This window comes from Electrona antarctica (genome assembly GCF_951216825.1).
Source record: "Electrona antarctica genome assembly, chromosome: 5".
Taxonomy (NCBI): domain Eukaryota; kingdom Metazoa; phylum Chordata; class Actinopteri; order Myctophiformes; family Myctophidae; genus Electrona; species Electrona antarctica.
Window position 1 is genome coordinate 29,420,904 of NC_136810.1, and position 23,701 is coordinate 29,444,604.

The 23,701-nt window shown below is 43.6% G+C and overlaps 1 protein-coding gene across 1 annotated transcript; it reads left to right on the forward strand.

Annotated features, from left to right (window-relative positions):
• Window positions 1-1,093: 1,093 nt before the first annotated feature.
• Window positions 1,094-20,803, forward strand: rag1 (recombination activating 1; the record flags this gene model as incomplete). The annotated part of the gene is made up of 8 exons (XM_079502272.1): window positions 1,094-1,107; window positions 2,386-2,502; window positions 3,898-3,954; window positions 7,908-8,052; window positions 8,361-8,416; window positions 15,724-16,062; window positions 16,399-17,498; window positions 19,059-20,803. The coding sequence occupies 8 exons, from the start codon at window positions 1,094-1,096 to the stop codon at window positions 20,801-20,803; spliced, it is 3,573 nt and encodes a 1,190-aa protein (XP_079358398.1).
• Window positions 20,804-23,701: the final 2,898 nt, after the last annotated feature.

The following is a 23,701-nucleotide window of genomic DNA, read 5'->3' on the forward strand; positions in this document are numbered from 1 at the left end:
ATCCTCAGTAAAACAAATAAACAAAAAAAGAATACAAGAACCGTCCCAACAAGTGATCGGCGTGAGGCCGGCGGGAAAACATTGGGGGACCGTGCACACGGGCAAGGATGCCAGAAAAGAAAGAAACGGAGGCTTTAGACTCAGTGGTGAACAATGAACATACTCCACCCCAGCACTGGAGTCAAATTATAGATACTCCTGGGCAAATATTCCGTACTCGAGTAGAGATAGAGATAGATAGATATCTCTCAAACCACCTTTAACCATGTCTTGCGATTTGCTACTTCAGTACCCTTTGATGTTAAAGATATAATATTTCTGGGATCACTACAGACAATTGCAATAAACGTTTCCTATGCAGCCAATTATGGACTCAATATCACTTACTATCAAATTGTGTCAAATTGCCCACAGATCTGCATATAACACCCAGCCAAAATACTAGAGTTTTGACCCAGTCTTGTTTTTCTTCCAGGGACCCAATTCATCTCTCCTGTACAATCTCATTGGTCAAGGGCATTGGTCTTCCTGTCTGATTACATTTGTTAGCAGGATGGAGAGACAAGGAAAGAAATGGCGAGATGGGAACGAGTGAACTCGCGCAAAGGTGGAAAATAATGGTACGTTTCTTGATTACTGCGAGTTCATGGCTCCATTCATCCATTTGATATGTGCACGTGGTGCTTTCTGCATTGTAAATATCATCTTATACCGTCCGTCTGGATATATTTGGCTTAACTCAAGCTTTTGAATCCCTCCATCTGAATATTTGTCCTCTTGTATCATTGTCTATAAACAGTGTATTTTTTTCTTTTCTTTTTTAAAATCTCGGTCCAGACAATGAAGCTATAGTCCTATTCTCATCACTCTATTCATCCATGGCCAACTGCTGCAGCTTCCCTTCCCTTATCTCTGTGTGACCAAGGAAATTAAATTACAAATATAATCACTCGGCACCCGTTTCTTTAACAGCGTGGCTCTGCTTTGCATATAGAGTGTGCTTGCTTTGGAGACGCTTGGCGTGGAGTTACTTATTGGCCTCTGGGCTCTGCTCTACTAGCAGTGGAGTCACACACACTCTTCCACAATGACGATGACAATCTGGAGGTGAGTGGGCAAGAAAAAAAAAAGTTGGAGAAGGAAGGTATGAAAGACTTGGACGTGAGTGCCGTAATCTTGACAAATAAACGTTGCAGTATTCTCTGCGCGTAATTTAGTATTCAATGACATGGTCTGACTAAAAGGTGAGGTTATGGGGAGATGATTTCTGCCTTTAGTCACAAGTGAAGATAGACAGGAAAGAGGGAGAGAGAGACTGGGAGAGACATGCAGCAAAGGTTGTCATGAACGGGAGTCGAACACGCGACACGCTGTCAGGCCAGAGCATATATGTGGCATGCGCCTGGACCGCTAGGCCAGCAGGTGCCCCAAGGAGACAGTATTCTGTCTTGAATGGCACGCACTCACTCAAGCATGTACAGTACTCACTCGCTCACTGACATAGGCCTACTTATGACTCACTCACACACATTCTTATGACTCACTCACTCACTCAACCACTCACATACTAGTACTCACTCACGCATGCAGATGCATCCCCTCTCTCTCTCTCACTCACTCACTGCATGAATGCATGCACACACACACACACACACACACACACACACACACACACACGTACAGGTAAATATCCATTAAAGTGATGGTGGCTGCAGGCTGCTTCCTCTTCACTTCAGACCTATTCCAGACACGTTAGAACCATCTGACTGATTGAACAGCACCCGTCTCTCTCTCTGCCCCAGTCTCTCTGTCTGTCTCTCCACCATTCTCTCTCTACGTCTCTCCACCATTATTTATGTCTCTCTCTCTGCCCCAGTCTCTCTGTCTGTCTCTCCACCATTCTCTCTCTACGTCTCTTCACCATTATGTCTGTCTCTCTCTCCCCTTATCTATCTCGCTCTCTCTCTCCAGCTCTATCTCCCCTTTCTCCTGCTTTCTCTCTTGCTCCTACAGGTCTTTCAGATGAAAAAAAAAAACACGTCAGGGATGAGAACCTGCGTCTATTAGAATGATGTGCTTCCCATGGGAGGCAGAAGGAAGGCAGGGTAAAGGTAGAGAGAGAGAGAGATGGAGTATGAATAGAATTGCATTTCTATCAGCGTTATTATGAGGAGGCCATGGCGAGCCTCCTGCCTCGCTCCCTTATTCCCTATTCAGTTAGGAGACAGTGAATATACAGATTTACTTATGCAGCGGCTGCTACAGTGCCTGCTCGTACAGGAAGAACAGCGGATGCAAAAGTGTATCAATATCTTTGGCTGTATCCAGTCCCAGGGTGCTCTCCAAGCAGGTGGCTAGTGTCTGTATGTCTTTGGCTGTATCCAGTCCCAGGGTGCTCTCCAAGCAGGCTGTATCCAGTCCCAGGGTGCTCTCCAAGCAGGCTGTATCCAGTCCCAGGGTGCTCTCCAAGCAGGCTGTATCCAGTCCCAGGGTGCTCTCCAAGCAGGTGGCTAGTGTATATATGTCTTTGTGATCTTTATGCCAGTGATTCTCAAAGTGGGGCCCAGGGAGCCCCAGGGGTCCTTGAGGGGATTCCAGGGGGTCCCCAGCGAAATGAGTTAATATTATCAAAATCTAGGGTTAAATCCCTTTAACCCTATTTCTAGGGATGTCCCGATCACGTTTTTTTGCTCCCGATCCAATTCCGATCATTTGATTTTGAGACATACCGATACCGATCTTTCCAGATCCGATCTTTATATTTTCATATAACACTAATGCCATCAGGGCCGGTTCTAGGGGGGGGGGGGGGGCAGGGGTTTTCATCATAGGTGTCTTTCACGCCTCTGAGTGTGATTAGTCTCTGAGTGTGACTAGTCTTTGCTGATGATCTCTGACTGGGAGGAAAACAAGGAAAACAACTAGCATAAACTCAACAGTTTTTACAAAATCACATTGCTTATACATCTTTCTTTGAGATTTACATTAGACAATTAAAAATCCAATCTTTTCTCCCCGATCTTTTGAAAATCGTGTGATCGGAGCCGATTTCCAATCTCCCGATCCGATCGGGACAACCCTACCTATTTCATACTTTGACTATTTGAAAATTGCAAATCGACCAGCAAGAGAGACTGCATTGTGAGCTTACTGTAAGCCTATAGTCATTGCTGTCGGGAGGAAACCTCCTAACTCTGTTTTTTAGGTTTTCGATTTTCTTTTGCATAAATCAGTGCTATTGAACACCCTTTACGTCTGTGTGTTGTTTCGAAAATATTGAACGAATGGAAAGTAGTTAAAACGCTTTGAACAAAACCTCTTAACTCCATTGGACCCTGTCTGCTAAAGCAGCTAACTCCACCACCTCTCCCCCTCTCATGCAAGTCATTGACAATATATAAAGTCACAACACCAACTTTGATGAGGCAGTATTGCTTTGTTTTACAAATATAACGTTTTCTTAATTTCCTGAAACATTTATATTTTTAATTTCCTGAAAAATGAACATTTTGGAGTTTAGGTGGTTTCTTCCCGACAGCAGAGATATGCAAAATATTTCAAATATCGTTTATGTTTTGAATGATTTTGAAAAAGATTTAACACCACAAATGTACAGGGGTCCCTGGCACAACATATTTTCAAATGGGGGTCTGTGGCCAATTACATATGGGCATTGACTTCAATTTCTTTGTGTGTTTCCCAGTTTCTTCTTCCCCTGGCATTTTGTGTTGTTCTGCCACGGTGAGCTAATGCCACATTGTCCCTGAATTGGGCTCAACCATGCAGTTATTTCTCAATATATTCCGATTCTGGAGACAACGCCTGACTGACTCTGTGAATTCTGAGCAGCGAATGGGATTTTATTCCCTCCCTATAATCCTATTGTTTGTGCGGCAGAGCTATGTCTGTTTTTATGAAGCCCACAGTCATCATCCTGCTGACCGTCCGGCTGGTGTGAGAGACTGGGATGTGGAATAATGGCTCCCTGCAGGATTGTGTAAATCATGGTGCGTTTGATAAACGCTCAGCCACCCGGCTCTCTGGCTCCACCAGTCATCTCTCTCTCCAACTGGAACCGGCCGCGCTGTGACAAAATCCCCCCTCCCCAACCAGTACACCCCCTCGGCCCCCACACAATTTCAACCCCGCCCTCCCTTTAATTATGCTGGGAATTGAGTTTAATGCCAGCCTGTCCACATCTCTCCTGAATCAGCACCACACTGCAAAAATCTCGAATGTCTTAACTCCCAGATTGTGAAATGGATGGATTCGTACACAGAGTTAGTTAACCACATGAACCTACCTGTATATAGGCATGTCTGAACATTAAGGTATATAGCTGAACATTTGTTTAAGATAGCAAATCTATAAGCTCACAAATGCTTGTGGTTTGATCGGCTATGTTTGACATACGATCCAACAAAGTATAGGGTTTAACTTGATAAATTGACACTTAGAGTTTTGCAGCCCATCACCAGTGCCCATTGTACCACTTGTCTGAGTCTCTGACACCAACTGGTGCGGCAAAGGGCACAGTCAGCCTGGCATTTCCCATAATGGACTTTTTAGCTAAAGGACAGAAAAATAATAATCATCAGACCAGCATGGGAGCATAGTCCTTTGTCTTTGGCGGGCGAGTCGAGACCAGGGACAATCGGGGTTAGAGTTGACAGACAACACCGCTGCTCTTTTCATCCTTCCTGACACCCAGGGGACTGTTTTCTCTCTCTCTCTCTCTCTCTCTCTCTCTCTCTCTCTCTCTCTCTCTCTCTCTCTCTCTCTCACTCTCTCTCTCTCTCGCTATCATTTGCTCATTACAATGATGGAGAGGGATGGAAAGAGGGAAGGATAAAGCACATGGGAGAATTAAGCGGAGTGACTAGTCGAGAGACATTGTTCAGAGATTTGGACTGCACAAATCGATCTTTGCCTTCTTTGTTATGAATTATTCTTAATCCCAGCGGTGGAAGAAGCACTCAGATTTAAGTAAAAGTAGCAATCCTAATACCACAATGCAATACTAGTAAAAGGCCTACATTCTGAATTTGACTTGAGTAAAACTACAAAAATATGTGTGATATAGAGGCCCGAACTTTTATTGCGAAGTCGCAGTTAACAATGGAATCGTGCATTTCCCTTCAGTGTGTTGGTCGGGGTGAGAGAGCACATGACATCACGCAACATCATCAGGGATGGAGATCCCTGATGTCATCGATATTAAGCCCATATATGAAGATCACTGATGTCATCAATATTAGCCAGCAACTCTATATCTGACCTCAAAACTCAAACCCTAGATCTCCATAATGGAGCTAACCTGTTCTGACATTCCATATGTTGATCCTTCCCCATCCATCCTTCATCTTCGATGTATCCCTTCTGACTGATACCTATCCATTTAAACTCTAGACGGGCCTGCCCCAAAGTTATTAGTGCAGCCGGCGACAACTAGAGTTCTCAACAGGCCTAAAAATTAAGATCTTACCCCCCATGCCAAAGCGCCAGCGCTCGCCCAGCAGTCTGCTGTCAGCCTGTCACCCAGGCAGATACGTTGATCTGGCCCCCCATTCCAAAGCGCCAGTGCTCGCCCAGCAGTCTGCTGTCAGCCTGTCACCCAGGCAGATATGTTGATCTGACCCCCCATTACAAAGCACCAGCACTCGCCCAGCAGTCTGCTGTCACCCAGGCGGATGCGTGCACGCAACCTCGTCCTTTAGGGCGAGGTCCCTTCTCGCCCTCAAGCGTCTTACTGATTTAAGTAATATACTGTAACTAATAACCAGTAAGTTGCCCTGAGGTCGCGTGCATGCATCCGCCTGTGTGACAGCAGACTACTGGGCGAGTGCTGGTGCTTTGATATTGGGGGTCAGATCAACATATGAAATTAATTCTGTACTGGCCATATATGGAGCGTGTCTTGAGCGTACAGGGTTTGATGAGGTCAGATCAACATATGGAATGTCAGATGTAGAGTTGTTGGCCGGCTCCATATATGCAGATCTGTGATCCAGTCTTCCAGGGTTCCAGTCCAGGATTTGATGAGGTCTGTGTCGTGATCTTCATATATGGAGACGGCCATATATGGAGACGGCCATATATGGAGCGTATCACGAAGCGTGATGGACTGACGGCCATATATGGTGGTGTGACGTGTCACGAGCCGGCGTGATGTCACGAGGCGTAATGGACTGACAACCATATATGGAGGCGTGACCTGACTGACGGACAGGTTGTGCATGTTTTCATAGTAATCTGCGACCTACAGTCACAATTAACTGAAATTTGCCTCTAAGATGTCCTAGTGGAGAAGGACGTATATGTTATTGAAGAATGGAAATACTAAAGGAAAGTATATAGTAAAATTGTTCTACAGTACTTGAGTAAATGTACTAAATGTAATTTGGAGGAGTTGTTTGTGAGACACAATCCCAGAGCTGGCGGAGCTGCCGTGTGTGATAAGTTCAGTTCAGGAAAGAGCTCTGATATTGGATTAAAACACAACACAGGGAATCCAGCGAGCAGCTGTTTACCTGGCCACAGCTCCCCTGGCGTCACGTAGACCGCAGCTCGCTCGGGGAAATCGGCATTTAATTAACAAAGAATTAAAGAGCATTGTTTTTTCTGATTAAAAGACACACCGGTCGTAATTCCTCTCTCTACCCTAGTGCTCCTGAATCCGGCTTAGCTAGGGTTCAATTTAATTCCGTTTAACGAGAGTGGATCAACATCCATCTGGCGAGTCTGCTTCAGACACTCATGTCTAGGTGGGATGTAAACCGCAATCATAGTCACACTATTAGGGGACCAAGGTGCAACACTTAACAGAACTAATCGATTTATAATCGATTCTAATAAAAAATATAGCTGCAAGCAGCTATAAGACGGGGTCAAGCCCAAAAAGAAAAAACATATACACAATATACACAATGAGCTACTGTATATAAACATGGTGGTCCAGACTCCATTCGCATGAATGGAAATGCAATTTCAAGGGGAGTGGTCATTCTTTGATGTGGCCAAAAAAAGTCTGAAAAGTGGATTGAGCAAATCACAACAATTTACTCTTCGGGAGATGTAAAGGTCTGAGGTCTTTTGACGAAATAGAAGTAGAAATATAGATCCCCCCCCCATTCATATTGTTTTAAATTGCAAAAATAGCAGACTCACGGGATCATCTAAATGGTAAATGGTGCATTTATATAGTGCCTTTATCCAAGGCGCTTTACTTGCTTGCATTACATTCACCCATTCACACACACATTCATACACCAATGGCGCCCAGGTTCGCCTTGCGACTTCGCCTTGCGGTTACCATCCAGCCACTCTACCCCTGAGCCACCGCGGCCTCATAGATTGCATAAAATACATTTTACATTACATTCTTTTACAATTATAAGATGTATTATACACTAGCATTCTTTCAAAAGCATATGTGATTGTGCAATAGTTTACACAATATGCCACGATTATTGTTAGAAAATCTTATGAATATGTATGATCACAGCATTATAAGCATTACCGCATTGTAAGCATAATATAATGCATTAAAAGTATCTTTATAATGTATAAGACATGGCCGTAATATACTGTGTTACTGAAATTTAATTTTTCCTCATGAAAAGTTTCTTTAAAAGCACTACCTAGTATGCCTTTAAGTTCTCCACATTGTCTGACTCACCATCACTCAGGAGATAAATTAAACTGGTCGGAAAACCAAAATAACTCAACGGTGCCTTGGGCAAAGGCCACAGGACAGCATGCGACAAATTAATGCGATTTCACAACCTGCGCACATCCAATAAAACGAATATGTGGACAGCTGGACATAGACGATATTGTGGTGTCGCTTGAGGAGGATGTTTGTGGAAGCCAGGATGCTGTGTGCGTCTCCTTGGCTCTCTGTTAAGGTTCCATCCGTCAAGAGGGGCGAACATCAAGCACTGCCATGTCACACAGGGTCACGCAAAGCCCGGAGACGGCATCACTCACCTCAGCTGTCGCCTGGCTGTCACCGTGTGGTTTTATGTGCCCTCACCTGTGGTGGAAAGGAAGGTGCGGCTCTTAATGAATCACCCTCATTGGAATAATCACATCAATTATTATCACCAAAACCTGAGGTGAGGGTGAGAGACAAGGGAAATAAAATGTGTGTGTGTGTGTGTGTGTGTGTGTGTGTGTGTGTGTGTGTGAGAGAGAGAGAGAGAGAGAGAGAGAGAGAGAGACGGAAAGAGAGATGGATGAGTATAGAATGAGTGGTGGGGAAAGTTTTTTTTTTCTGTCTTTTTGGCGGGTTGGTTTGACAAATAGCTTTGCATTGTAGTCCACCTCCTTGAGTATTAATTTGCCAAATCATGTCTCAGGATGAAGGATGGAAGAGCTGGACAGTGGGAGGCACCTTACTGAAGAATGGGGCTAGGTGGGTGAGACATAAAAGGATCCCTGGCTAATAAGACAAATATGCCTTAATACATTATAATTGCTCTCTATAACTAAAATCTAAAAAGAAAAACACCTTAAATATTTTATTTATTTTATAAATAGATAATCTTTCACACCATAGGGACTACTTACGTCACAGGTTGATGATGTCATATGCCCATGTGTAGTCTAGCCCTATGGAATGCATATGCTAATAAAAACACATGCATTCCATAACAGTATTCCATAGGGCTGGACCACACATGGACAAATTACATCATCAACTTGCGACGGGAGTTGTTCCTATTGAGTGAAAGATTACCTATTTCTAAAATAAATAAATATTTAAGGTGTTTTAAATGTTAGATTTTAATTATAGAGGGCAATTAAGGCATATTTGTCTTATTAGCCAGGGATCCTTTTAAGTTGTTCGATACAGCAGATTGCAGATAGATGCGTAATTGAATTCCGCTGACTTACTATAATCTAGAACTACTCTAAAGAATGCTAGAATGCTAAGAATGCTAAAATCCCAGTCAGTTCATAATGAGACAGAAATATTGCACAACAGGAGTCCTCAGCATCATATGAGAAAGGTTAGGGGATATTGCCTTTGATGGAGGGCAATGAGTCAGTGACGTCCCAATGATCTTCTCCGCTGTCCTCACCACTCTGCACAGTTTTCCAGTCTGATGCATTTCAGCTTCGAGACCAGACAGAGATGCAGTTGGTCAGGATTCTCTCTATAGTGCCCTGTAGGGGCCGTGGGCAGTGGGCACTATAGAGAGAGCATCTTGACCAACTGCATCTCTGTCTTTAACGCGTCAGGATGAGCTCAATGAGTTCAATGAGTTAAATGAGCCAAAAATAATTAACCACGTAATCTCTATACTGGAAATAGCCAATCTACAAGCTCACAGAGTTTGTGAGCGTATAGAACGGCTAGTTGCTGTATTTTTTTATTGTTTTGTAATTCTTTTAAATGTTTTGCCTAATTGACATGCCCCAAATATATAGGACTAAGGACACTATGTTTTAAAGTATAATTATGACATGTTGTATTCTGAATGCCCATATTGACTAATTCACTAATTCACCCTGCATAGAAGATGAAGCTTCTCTGGTGAAATTCTAATTGAACTTCAACTTTACTTCATTGTCACATCACACAAGTTTGGTGTAAAAGATCATTATCACACTTCTCATCTCTCACTTGGTGGTTGTTTTTGGACCTTCGAACTGCATAGTTCTGCATTTAAGGCAGATCTCTTCTCCCCTTTCCTTAGTTGTCAGTTGTCACAACCTTCACTCTGCCTTAAGCCTGTTCGTGTTCCCTCTCCGAGCTAAGCCTGTTATCCAGTGCAACTCCTTTTCAGCGGGTCACTACCTTATCCCTCTCTCTTTTACTTAGCGTGTATTGCCCATCTCTTCTTTCTTTCTTTCTTTCTTTCTTTCTTTCTTTCTTTCTTTCTGCTGTATCGCTTTTTGACATGCATGCACACGTGGGGGTGAAGGTGAGAGTAGTAGGTGTGTAGGATCTAGGATCTGAATATCCGAGTCCTCCTGCATACGTTTCACATATCTCTGGTCCTGTGCCACACACACGCGCACGCACGCACGCACGCACGCACGCACGCACGCACGCACGCACGCACGCACGCACGCACGCACACACACACACACACACACACACACACACACACACACAGTGGTGTTGACGTGACCTGGTTGTAAACAGTAAACTTGTAACACATCCAAATAAAAACAAGACTTTCTTCCAGTGGCGTGTATCTCATATACAGTGGTGCATTAAAACCCTACACTACGAGTCCACTTGGTTCCATTTGAGCACTCTCACAGTTAAAATGAACACTTTTTGCAGTGTAAACTCCGGCTCCTCCTCCACCCCCAGGTCTGCTCCACACATTCATAACACTCAGCTCCATGCCAGGTGGCTGTCTCCGCCGCTCTTTCGCCCCATAAATCAAACTGTCATCGAGTTGATCAATAACAAGTCAATTAGCAGACACAGAGCGATGAGGGTCTCGAGGGGTCACTGCTTGTTTGTTAGACAGACATCTGCAGCTCTGTCCCTGTCTGCCACCGAGCTATGGGTGTCACTTAACGTGGAGGCATGTGGCTACCTGGCCGCCATAAATCTAAACATCAACTATAAATAGGGTTTGGAACATCTTGCTCCAATTCATCATCTGCTTGTTCTTGGCTACATAATGTATGGAGCGTAATGTACCACTGCATACATCAAGTCTCCCTTGGAGGCTGATCAAGGTGGATGGACCCAGACATAGTAACTTTTAGTCATTGACATAGTTATAGTATTTGTTCACCATGTAATCACTTAAGCCTTACATGCATGTATACCTGACTGCATATCTCTGCTGTCGGGAAGAAACCAAAATGTAAATTTTTCAGGAAATTAAAAATATAAAATGTTAAGAAAACCTTATATTTTTAAAACAATGTAATACTGCTTCATCAAAGTTATTGTGACTTTATATTGTCAATTACTTGCATGAGAGAGGGAGAGGTGGTGTAGTTGGCTGCTTTAGCAGACAGTTTGAAGGTCCAATGGAATTAAGGTTTTGTCCGAAGCGCTTTTTAATACTTTGCATTGGTTCAATATTGTTTGATGGGCGCTAGCCCCTCCTATGCCCAGCTTTCCGGGTTTGTGTGAACACAAACATTGTCTTGTGATTGGCTGATCACCCCATAGCGATGATTTGATTGGCTGAGCAAATTCATATTGAAGATAAAAGTGAGGGCAGAAAAGTGAAGACGCCAAAAGTGATTGGCCGGCATCTGATATTTTGGATATTATCTCTTTTCTGGGGGGAACATTTTCGCTCGGGTGGTGCAGTGGTAAACTCACTGGCACTGCCCACCACCACAGAGGTTGTGGGTTCGAATCCACCATGCTGCATCCGGCTTTGTCAAGTGTCTTTGCGTGTGTTTGGGGGAGGGAAGCCGGGTGTGGCGTGTGATATTGGTCATTGCATGTAATCCTACGGCCTACGGGCTGGGGCAGCACCTGTCAGTGGGGAGTGTTGGGCGGTAGGAGTAGGACGAAGGCTCTCTATACGTCCTCCCGGCGGGGACTCCTCACTGGCAGGTGAGTCAGTAGAACGACAGTAGTGATAACACAGAAATGTGTGTGGGGAGAAATCAATTAGCATAGCGACTAGTTTGGGGAGAAAAAGGGGGTAAAAATAATTGGCTACACGAAACAAAAGAAAACGGAAACATGAATAAAAAAATTAGAATTTAGGCATTTAGTAGATACTGTTAAGTGCACTTACTCTGTTAGTGGCATGAACCCTAACAAATGACAGGCTAAATGCTCACATACCGGTAAGTAGAGTGGAAAGGAAAACAATTAAGTGCTACAAAGTAACTAGGGCACCAGTCACTGTGTGATAATTCTATTGGGAAATGTGCATGCTAATTAAACGGCCAACTATTTTCTGTTTTTATGGTCACCCTCGACCATAACATAAGCAGCAGTAGATATAAAAGCCAATAAAGCCAGCCCACACTCTAGCTTCCTTTTTGTTAGGCAGACATGATGTGGAAAGATCGAACCGCTTTTTGGCGGCCGCTTACTGTGTGGTTAATGACTTGGCTGCCATGTCCTGCACAACAGCAACAGGCTCCTGTGGTGACGAGAAGAGATTAATCCCCTGGATGATCACAAACTAGGGTGATTTTGGGCATATAGCTCCCCCGATCCACTGAGACATCACATCAAACCATGCTGTCTAATTAGTGTGCTTACTGCTTACAGTATGTAGATTGGAGAGACAGGCATTTTGAAGGAATGAATGAATAGCCTTAATTGGGTGTTGCCCAGTGTTGGCCAAAAATATCCAATCTACAAAATCACAATAATGCACCACGATGCAACATGCTGTGATCTTGTACATCTAACTAAGCTGGTGTTTCTCAAATGTGGGTGTAACGTTAGGGGTATTGCATATGTGGAGTTAGTACAAGCAGTAAAGAGAATGTGAAAAATGAAATAATGTACAATTTTACTGCTATGTTTAACATTGACAAACTTTGAACCTGCTGATCAGTAAAGTGTTGAAACCAAATTTAATCAAAGGGTTAGCTTATGTATCTGTATATGTATCTCATTGCAAAGTCTTTAATTATTATTTTTTTGTAATATGTAGGCCTATATATCTTTCAAAAGCTGAGTTATCTTTCATTTATAGGTTTGCTCTTGCAGTTTTCTAAGCAAAATGTCAGTGGTGGAAAGTGGCTGTACATTTTGGCTGTACAAGTACTGTACTGTATACTTTTTGAGGCATGCATTTTTACTTTATTTGAGTATTTCCAAATTGCAGTACTTTTATTTCTACTCCACTACATCTCAGAGACAAATATTCTACTTTTTATCTACTACAATTATTTGTAATCTTCAGTTACTAGTTACTTATTACAAAATAATATAACATTTGAGTCCAACCAATGGTTGTATAAGTGAAGAGGGTACTTGGATTCAGAGAATCTGAGAAAGGGGGGATTGCTGAAGCTGAAAAGGTTTGAGAACCATAAAGAATAAAATAACTAAACAAAAGGCTTTGCTTGACTATCCCAAGATCATCCACGCAGTCAGTGTAGAATACAGCTTGGTGCATCGCTGTTCTTATTGTGATTGTTGAACTGGGGCCTGCTGAAGTGAATGTGAAACGTGTAAGTGGTACAGTAAACAGTGTGACTCCAGTCCCTACCTCCTTCAAAACTGCCATAAAAGAAAACCTGTCTGCAATTTGCAAATGGACCTATAAGTCTTCTAGCTGCCAAAATAAATTACCCCCTCACTGTTTCTCTATAGCCTACGTTTACTGCTCCTAGAATTGATGATCTCGTGTATGTCTTTATATATATCTTGATGAATTGAATACTGCCAGGACCACAATGGAAACAAGCCCTCAGGGCTTTTGGTGTTATCCTTTTAGCATAATTGCAAACTGTTAAAAATTAATTCAACTAATCAAACTCACTGTAGAAGCAATGACAGTATGGAATCGTTTCTTGGTATTGACGGACTTAACAGTGTCTGTTTTGAGTTACGAGCAATACGAGGCCACCTGCCTGAGGTGAATCTTCAGACATGGGGGATAATCATGACATGGTGGCTTCTCCAGCTGAGGTGGCGTGCACAATTGTTTGTTTGGGGGTTACTGTTGGAATGTGTGTGTTGTGTGTGCATCTGCTTGTGTGTCGTTTTTTGGGGTTAACCTTGTTAACCTCTCTCTCTCTCTCTCTCTCTCTCTCTCTCTCTCTCTCTCTCTCTCTCTCTCTCTCAGCTGTATGGATCAGGTGGCATCAACTGACTGTTGCTAACCCACACCAGTGTGGGTATAAATACCAGACACAATGAATGGATCCCCGCTGCATGGAGAGTGAATCCTTCATACAGGAGCAGCACCCAGCTGGGAGACACTTGGAGACAGATACAAACACATAGAGGGTTGTGTGTCACATCGGCTCCTGGGCTTCCCCTGTGCTCCCATGCAGAGAAGACCCCCAACCCCCTGGGGATCCAAACACCAGCTGAGACTGAAAAACAAGGTAGGGGCCCAGCTGACACACACGTGCACACAGTTTGTCTCAGAGGACAGTTCAACACGGCAAACAGACAAACACACTCACACACACATGATGAAGGGGGCCGCCAGATTCCAGCCTCCCAGGGATACAACGTACAATGGCAGATAGAAAGATGGATAGACGGACCATGCTGAAATGTGTACACTATTGGTATGCAATGGTAAGGCTCACCAATGGAATTAAGAGTTTATAGGCTTATTTACATGATTCAACTTTGATTGAACTTGCAGACTATGCTAATTTTGAAATTGGAATTGATCAATTATGGTTTGGCTTGGGAAATGTGGGAATAGCATATATATTTTTGAGGGGCACTAGCCACTCCTATACCCAGCTTTGAGTGTTTGTGTAAACACAAACATTGAAGACAAAAGTGTGTAAACACCAACATTGAAGACAAAAGTGAGGACGCGAATTGTGATTGGCCAGAATGAGATGATGTATGATGATAAGAGCACCCCTCACTTTTGTATATGGATGGTGGGTTCTTGTTGACCTTTTCTCCTGTGTAGTCAATAACGTTGTTTCCACGTCGTTTCGTGGGTTTTTAAATGCCAGTCAAGCTGGCGCCGGGACAACACTCCACATGTCCCAAACTCTTTTCCCTTATGGCTTCTTCTGCCGTAGTCTGAAAACCCATCTCTTCAGACTCTATCTTAGCCAGTACGTAGCACTTGCCGTAGCACTTGCCCTAGCCTTGACGACCTTACAGGCGTATGCAAAGGCTCAACTTATGTAACTTAGATAGCATGTTACAATGGGTTTATATAGGGAGGGGGCGGGGCAGCTAAAATGAGTATCAAATATCTAAATACTGAATCGAGTGACTTTAAAACTGTCTGGGGTGTTCACATTAGCCTGAGTAGACGATAAAATGACCAAACGTTTTTTTTTAAAGTGAAATATGCCTTTAAAGCCCAAACCACACCAAAGGGTGGGACAAGCGGTGTGATATGTCCTGTTGCACGTTGACCCAAGTCCACCCACGTGATTCAACTGGTTCAATGCAATGGCCCAAACCGCACAAATGGTTGCAACTGTTTGGTTGCAAGGTGTTGCATTGCGACCCATTGGTGTGGTTTGGGCTTCTAAGAGCGTCTGTAAAAATGTCTAAATTGTAATTGTAAATTGTAAGCTGGAGAGAATTGGAGGCCGGAGGCTTTCAATTCTTCAGCCACAATATAGCCATTATGCGTGTGAGACAGCCTTACAGTTAAGGCTGTCTTACAGTTAGCAAACTCGCTGTGTCGAAGTAAAAATAAAGTCACAATGGCTCCCTGAGTGATGGAATTGCATGGAGATAAGAGGAATGAAGATTTTGGTGCTGTATTGATCCCCAATGCTTGTCTCATGCATTTTACAGAAGACCTAAATGGCACTTATGATATAATACAGCACTCAGAGTCATGGCTCACCATGCATGCCTGCCTGTACAGGGGGATTTTAGATGATTTGATGTATAAATCCAACAGGAATCAAGTAAAGCTGTCATGGGCTCAAACGTTAAAAAGGCACAAGGGATTTTTTACAGTTAAATCTCTTCTCTTTATGTTTTAATGGCTTCTCACAGGAAGCTGACATTATTTAATACTTTTGTTATATGCCTCACTACGCCCTCTCCTCTCCTCTCCTCTCATCTCCTATTCAATTCTATCCTCTCCTCTCCAGGGTCCACAACATTTCTCCCATCATGGCGGATCAGGGCCTGGAGACAGATGGCCCCAGATCTTCCATGCCAGCTGAACTCCATCACGATCATTCCAAGTTCTCACACTGGAAGTTTAAACTGTTCAGGGTGAGGTCCATGGAGAAGGCCCCTCTCCCCAGTGAGACAGGGCCAGAGAAAGCAGCCTCTGGTATCTCTCCTCCTGCAGATGATAGTGAGCCTCTTCCTGGGAGTGTGATGAAACTGTGCCTCGGGGGAAAAAGTAAAGAGTACATGGAGGGTCCAGGCCGGAGAGTAGATCTGAAACTACAGGAGATGGACACTCATATGAACCACCTCAGGTGAATGCACAGTGCACACACTCAGCTGTTGTACATTGCACTATACTATACTATACTATACTATACTATACTATACTATACTATACTATACTATACTATACTATACTATACTATACTATACTTTATAGAACTTGAATCTCTCTAATCTCATCAAATCTGAGTTTCAACACTTATTTAACCTTTTTTGACACAACTATATTATATGTACTATACTATACTATACTATACTATACTATACTATACTATACTATACTATACTATACTATACTATACTGACTGGCTGTATAATTGTCCTGTTTGAAGGTGTCTCTGTCGGCTCTGTGGCGTTGCTCTAAGAAAAGCCAAAGGCACAGAGCATGAGGTGCAGGGTTCTTTGGATGAGGCAAGCAGGTCCGCCCTGCGTAAAATGAGCTGCAAGTACACAACCTGGCCACAGGTCATCCTCAAGGTTTTCAAAGTCGACGTGGAGGAGGACACGGAGGCCATCCACCCCCCATCCTTCTGCCATCGCTGTTGGATGGTTGCCATGCGGGGAGGAGGCTTCTGCAGCTTCTCCAGGGGAAGGGTACCCGAGTGGACACCCCACTCGTCACTCTGCTCCCTCTGCTTTCCCAGGAAACGCTCACTCCAGCGGAGTGGGAGGAAGAGGAGGAAACGTCATCACGGAGCCCAGCACATGACCAAGAGAGCCAAGTGGGACCTCTCTGATCACCATGTCCCTGGTGAGAGGAGATCCCTGAGACCAAATGCAGGTCAAGGTCCCGCGGACAACTCCTGGGCGAAGCCCAACATTCAGAAGGAACAGTGGGTGAAAAGCATTACTCACTGTCAGAAAGACCACCTCAGCACCGGGCTGATCTCAGAGGGACTCCCCGTGGACTTCCTCTGCTCCCTTACCTGCCTGGTTTGTGACCATCTGCTCTGTGACCCAGTGCAGTCCCCGTGCAGACATCTCTTCTGCCGCAGCTGTATTATGAAATATACCCGTGCGCTAGGACCCCACTGCCCGTCCTGCTACCGGCACTGTGCCCCTGCTGACCTCACCCCGCCCACCAAGGCCTTCCTGGCGGTGCTGCACTCTCTCCCTCTCGTCTGCCCGAGAGACGGCTGCGGGGAGCTGGTGAGGCAGGACACTTTCAGGTCCCACCGTCTAGCCCACCAACATGTGGAGCTGGAAGAGAGTTGTGGGTCCCAGGAGAGCCACACAGGCGACCACCTTCCGATCAACAAGGGAGGTCGACCCCGTCAGCACTTGCTGTCACTGACCCGCCGCGCCCAGAAGCATCGACTCAGAGACCTGAAGAGCCAGGTGAAGGTGTTTGCCGACAAAGAGGAAGGAGGTGATGTGAGGTCAGTGTGTCTCACACTGTTCCTGCTCGCTTTGAGGGCTGGAAATGAGCACAGGCAGGCAGACGAGCTGGAGGCCCTGATGCAAGGTAATAGAGGCATTATGTGGCTTATTATCCAAGCTAAGTTGGAGGCCATCGATATTGTCCTTTTCTTTTTACTGAGGTTTGCGTGATCTGCGCAAAAGGACAGTTAACCCATTCTGGGCGGGAACCCCTTTTGGTGTTTTAAACATTATGTTATAATTTAGCTATTGAAAAATAGCAGATCTACAAGCTCATAGCGCGCCACCGAGTGGCGCGCTACGAGCTTGTAGGTCTGCTATTTTTGAAAAATCGTGAAAATATGTATTTCAGAAAACTGGAGGATTTAGAAGGATTTTTTTAAATTTTGAGGTCAGGCCTAAATGAGTCAAATGATAAGGGACAATATCGGTGGCACCCAACTGTAAGTTTCGTACTGTAAACCTTGTATCTCCATATTTCATCGTTTTATGTTTCTTTTCCTAAATTAATGTTATTGGTCACCCTTCGTCCACTTAATCACTATGTTATACTTTGTTGTATGCCTCTCTCGTAAAATAGCAGCAATAACATATAAGCTCACAACGGGTCACGTGGCACATTCGTCAGCTTGTAGATCTGATATTTTTGAAAATACCTAAAAAGGTTTTTGTTTTCAACTGTAATGACATGCCCAACATAGGGATGATGGGTTAGTTAAGTGGTTAAGTCTGTGGGTTTGATAAATGTTTAACCAATTTATCTATATAATATTGTATTCTGTAGCCTATCCCTATACAATAATAACATAGCCTCTTTTTTCCATTTCCTAAACTGTTTTGGACATCCCTAAAATGCTTTGAAAGAGAATGAAAATGCAGCAGCATTTGCTCATTAATATTTCTGTGTACACAGAGGAATGCAACCATCTCATAAATAACAATGAGTTGAAAAGTTCACCATTCCACGACAATGGAGTAACTTGCCTGCGAGAAGAATTGAAAAGCTTTTTATTTTATTTTAATTATTTGCCTGTCTTTTGAACTGCTTCTGTCTTGTTACACACCCAGGCTCCTCCCCGGTTCTCTCTCATTCTCACTCTTCCTTTAATACACAATAACAACTCGTGTCAAGGGGCTGTTAATATCAAAACAACATCAGAAGCTCTTGTATGTGCAAATTACACAGACAGCACAATTCTCCTCTCTGGAGAATAGGGGCCAGCTGGTGTCTGTTTTCATTTGCAGCCAATACATCACTTTTGCCAGCTCCAAAGACTCACCCTCTATCCCCCTGTAACAGCTCCAACGACTCACCCGCTATCCCCCTGTAACATTTAGATATTACCAAATATAGAATTTTGTTATTATCACAAAAACACAAAAAATGGTTTATGGGGAGTTTTAGACTGGTTAGATTCAGGATTCTCTCTGCGTCAAATAACATTTAGCCATTAGCCAAATTGCTTATATAGACAGCAAATGCAGAGCATGAAAATACTGTAATGAAAAAATAGATACAATTTTTTTTATCAGAGCAGCAGAATACGCTTGAACAACGGCTTCACTGCCTGTCTCCTTTCTCTCTTCCTTTTTTGCTCCTCGATTATTGTCTTTGTTCCTAATCTCTCTCTCCTTTCTTTTACAGGCAGAGGCTTTGGGCTGCACCCAGCTGTGTGCCTTGCCATTCGGGTCAATACTTTTCTGAGCTGCAGTCAGTACCACAAGATGTACCGGACTGTGAAGGCCACCAGCGGCCGCCAGATCTTCCAGCCCCTGCACACCCTCCGTGCCGCAGAGAAGGAGCTCCTCCCTGGCTACCACCCGTTTGAATGGCAGCCAGCCCTCAAGATCGTGTCCCCCTCTTGCCATGTGGGCATCATCAACGGGCTCTCTGGCTGGGCCGACTCGGTGGATGACTCACCAGCGGACACAATCAGCCGGAGGTTTCGCTATGATGTGGCCCTGGTGTCTGCCTTGAAGGACCTGGAAGAGGAAGTGATGGAGGGGCTGAGAGAACGCGGGCTAGATGACAGTGCTTGCACCTCAGGCTTCAGAGTAATGATCAAAGAGTCCTGCGATGGCATGGGAGATGTCAATGAGAAACATGGCGGGGGGCCCGCGATCCCTGAGAAAGCGGTCCGTTTCTCGTTCACCGTTATGTCCATCTCTGTGATGCCGGATGGGACAACGGAGGCGTTGACCATCTTCACGGAGCCGAAGCCCAACTCCGAACTGTCCTGTAAGCCCATGTGCCTGATGTTTGTGGATGAGTCGGACCACGAGATGCTCACTGCCGTCTTGGGGCCCGTGGTCGCAGAGCGCACGGCAATGACAGAAAGCCGACTCATCCTGTCCATGGGTGGCCTCCCCCGCTCGTTCCGCTTCTACTTCAGAGGCACAGGCTATGATGAGAAGATGGTGCGCGAGATGGAGGGCCTGGAGGCATCAGGTTCTACCTATGTCTGCACTCTGTGTGACTCCACCCGGAAGGAGGCCTCTCGCAACATGGTGCTCCATTCCATCACCCGCAGCCACGGCGAGAACCTGGATCGCTACGAGATATGGCGGCGCAACCCCTTTGCGGAGTCTGTCGACGAGTTGCGAGATCGGGTGAAGGGGGTCTCCGCCAAGCCCTTCATGGAAACCCAGCCCACTCTGGATGCATTGCACTGTGACATTGGTAACGCCACTGAGTTCTACAAAATCTTCCAAGATGAGATCGGGGAGGTGTTCCAGAAAGCCAACCCCAGCCGTGAGGAAAGGCGCCTCTGGAGGGCTGCTCTCGACAAGCAGCTGAGGAAAAAACTCAAGCTCAAGCCCGTGATGCGGATGAATGGGAACTACGCCCGGAGACTGATGTCTGAGGAGACCATCGATGTGGTGTGTGAACTGGTGCCCTCAGAGGAAAGGCGGGAGGCTCTGAGGGAGCTAATGGGGCTTTACATCCAGATGAAACCTGTGTGGCGTGCCAGCAACCCAGCCAAAGAATGCCCTGACCAACTGTGCCGCTACAGTTTCAACTCCCAGCGCTTTGCAGACCTCCTCTCCACTACCTTCAAATACAGGTATGACGGAAAGATTACCAATTACCTGCACAAGACCTTGGCCCACGTACCTGAAATCATAGAAAGAGATGGCTCTATTGGAGCATGGGCCAGTGAGGGGAACGAGTCAGCAAACAAACTATTCAGGCGCTTCCGTAAGATGAATGCGCGTCAGTCGAAGGCTTTCGAGCTGGAGGATGTGTTGAAACACCACTGGCTCTACACCTCCAAGTACCTGCAGAAGTTCATGGAGGCTCATAAAGACTCTGCCACAGCTCTGAAAGCTACCATTGACCCAGCGGAGATTGTGCGAGAACAAAATATCTCCCCTGACACTCATGTTTGACAATGTTAAGGCTTGATTGATTTTATTTTATTTTATCTTAATACAGGGGTTTTGATCTGAAGCGGTAGTATTTTTTACATAAACATTATGAGAAATTAATGACTTGATTTCTTTTTATTGCAACATTTGCATTTGTAGCAATATAATTTATTATCTATGACATTATTGCTGTATAACTGAAGGAAATCTTTTACACTTCATTTAAAGTACACAATTTTTCTCCTTTAAATGTCCCATTTGGTCATTTTATCATCTACTCAGGCTTATGTGAACACCACATTTAGATTTATTTAGATATTTGATATTCATTTTAGCTGCCCCGCAATCTTCCCATACAAAGCCATTATAACTTAAAACTCCATTTTAACCATGATAGATTTATCGAAAACACCCAACCTTTTTTCTGTTGACTGATAATGTCCTTCTAATACATGAGAGGGCCGTGGATTTTCATTTACTGTTTTAATTTATTTTTAATAATTCAGTACAAACAGTACAAACCACGGCCCCCTCACGTATTACAAGTATCAGTCAACAGAAAAAAGGTTGGGTGTTTTCGATGAATCTATCATGGTTAAAATGGATTTTGACGTTGGGTTTGTATAGGAAGAGGACAGGGCAGCTAAAATGAATATCAAATATCTAAATACTGAATCAAGCAACTTAAAAACTGTCTGGGGTGTTCACATAAGCCTGAGTAGACGATAAAATGACCAAAAGTTTTTTTTTAAAGTGAAATATCCCTTTAATTGCTTAATTTCAAGAAGGCTGTGGAATATAATATAATGCAATACATTATCCTATAATGTTATTCCAGCATTTATATTTGGTTCATACTTAATTTCAAGGTAATGATCACAGTTCAAAAGCAGGCCAGTTCACAGAGGTAACATAGAGGTCTTTCTCCTTTCTTTTAGCAGGAGAGATTTAGTTTTTTTTTTATCTACAGCCTCCTGTGAAATATGGTGCAGTTTATTGTGTTGTGGGGTTATGACACATTTATACATTTATACAGAAGCGATATTTATGGAAACAGATGAAAGCACTGTAAGTCATGGTAGGGAAATTGTGTTAAAGAGACCAAATTTATGACCGCAGTATTAATTTATCTTTTGGGCTGGAGCTAAATGGAATCAGCAGGACCCAAATGCTCTTTTTTTCATGAGCGCCCTCAGAAAAAGATTATTTTAGTGCTTTGTGGTGGGATCCCTGAGGGGATTTAATAGACGCCAGGTCACTTTGAACCAGTTTTATCTCTATAGAGCTTTTGCACAGTGGCAGAGAAAGTGATACTTATTCTACCTCGTCTTCACACAAAATAAAACATATACTGACCTTTTTTGTTGATATCATAGAAATGTGGTATGGTTCATTACTAAGCCCAATACCGCATGGACTTCCTTTCGGGCTTGACTTTGTCATATTTTGCCAATGTTTTTCACAGCGAGGGGAGGATGATGGACGACAATAGGAGAAAGTGGATGTAAACTGCATTGTTTGAGTTCACACATTTGTTTGATTGATTGATTATTTTGTCCCGTTCAGCCCCTGACTATTTTGTATTGTGACAGGCAATTTTTATTTTCTTATTTGATTGAATGTTCTTGGTTTGTTTTCCCTGTCATAACTTTTACCACATGACAGCAGTGTGAAGTATACACATTTCGTTTGACAGTTGTCAGAATCCTACAATAACGTCATGCTTTACAGTATAGTGTATTGTTGTGCTGTGTCTCACTCTCATATTTGTATTTGCCCATATAATGAATTGCATTTCCAAACTAATGGGTGATGGATGAGTCATGAAATTCCACTGGTTCACTTTGCACGGTGCACTTCATCATTTCTTTCTGTTTTTACAACACCATTTTGAATATGATGAAAATTGGATTCTGTGGATGGAGAAAACTTTTGTATGTTTTAAGGTAATACATTGAAGTAGGTTGAAATGTTTAAATGTTTAAATGTAAAATGTTCCAGTGTAGGTTTCTTGCACTGAAGCAGAAAATCCTGCCAGAAAAGACCATAACACACTCGCATTAAATGCATAAATTAACACTGGATATCTGTGGTGATGAGTTACAGAGTTCGTGTGCAAGTCTAGGAGTTTTCTTATGGACAAAATCTGTCATGTCAAAAAATGAATAAATACAAAATAACTGTATATTCTGGATTTGTCTCATTCTCATGTATACAGGAATTGCTGCACATGCTTTCTAAAGTGTTTGAATATTGTTTCATATACACAAGCTATTTTTTCCAAAATCTTTATTTCATACTCAAGGTCCATATCACATACCAAATCACAAAACACACAACCAATAAATAAGATAAAACAAGAATGACGCACGTCATAACCATGCTGGTCACAATATACGCTGTAGAGTGCATAGCTGAAATTTGGCGGAAGTAGCAGGATTTTGGCGGAAGTACCGCTCAAGGAAATTACGCTTTACAAATCCGTTTACATTCTCCGTGAATGAAACAAGTGTTGTGATTGGTCAAAAAAATATTGTATCCGGGGGAAATGCATCTGACGGATGTTCTGTCCCAACATTTCCGCCTATGCACTCGCTGCCTTATATTGTAACCAGGCTTTTCTCTTCGCAGATGAGGCTGGGACCGAGGCTACGTCATAACTGCCTGGTGCAGCAAGCTCACTATGGGTTTTATTTCCCATTGGCTTAGAGGATACGGCTTCACGTTGCAGCGTTCAGACTATGGGTTTTATCTCCCATTGGCTTAGAGGCACTAGAGGCAGCCAATCATGAAAAAGTGTCCACTAGGTCCACTAGTATAGCCAGGTTGCACCTGGCTAATAAAAAATCATTAATCATCGATTAGACTCTTCACAGGGTTTATTAAAATCATAATAGCACAGTGTTCTAATCTAAACGA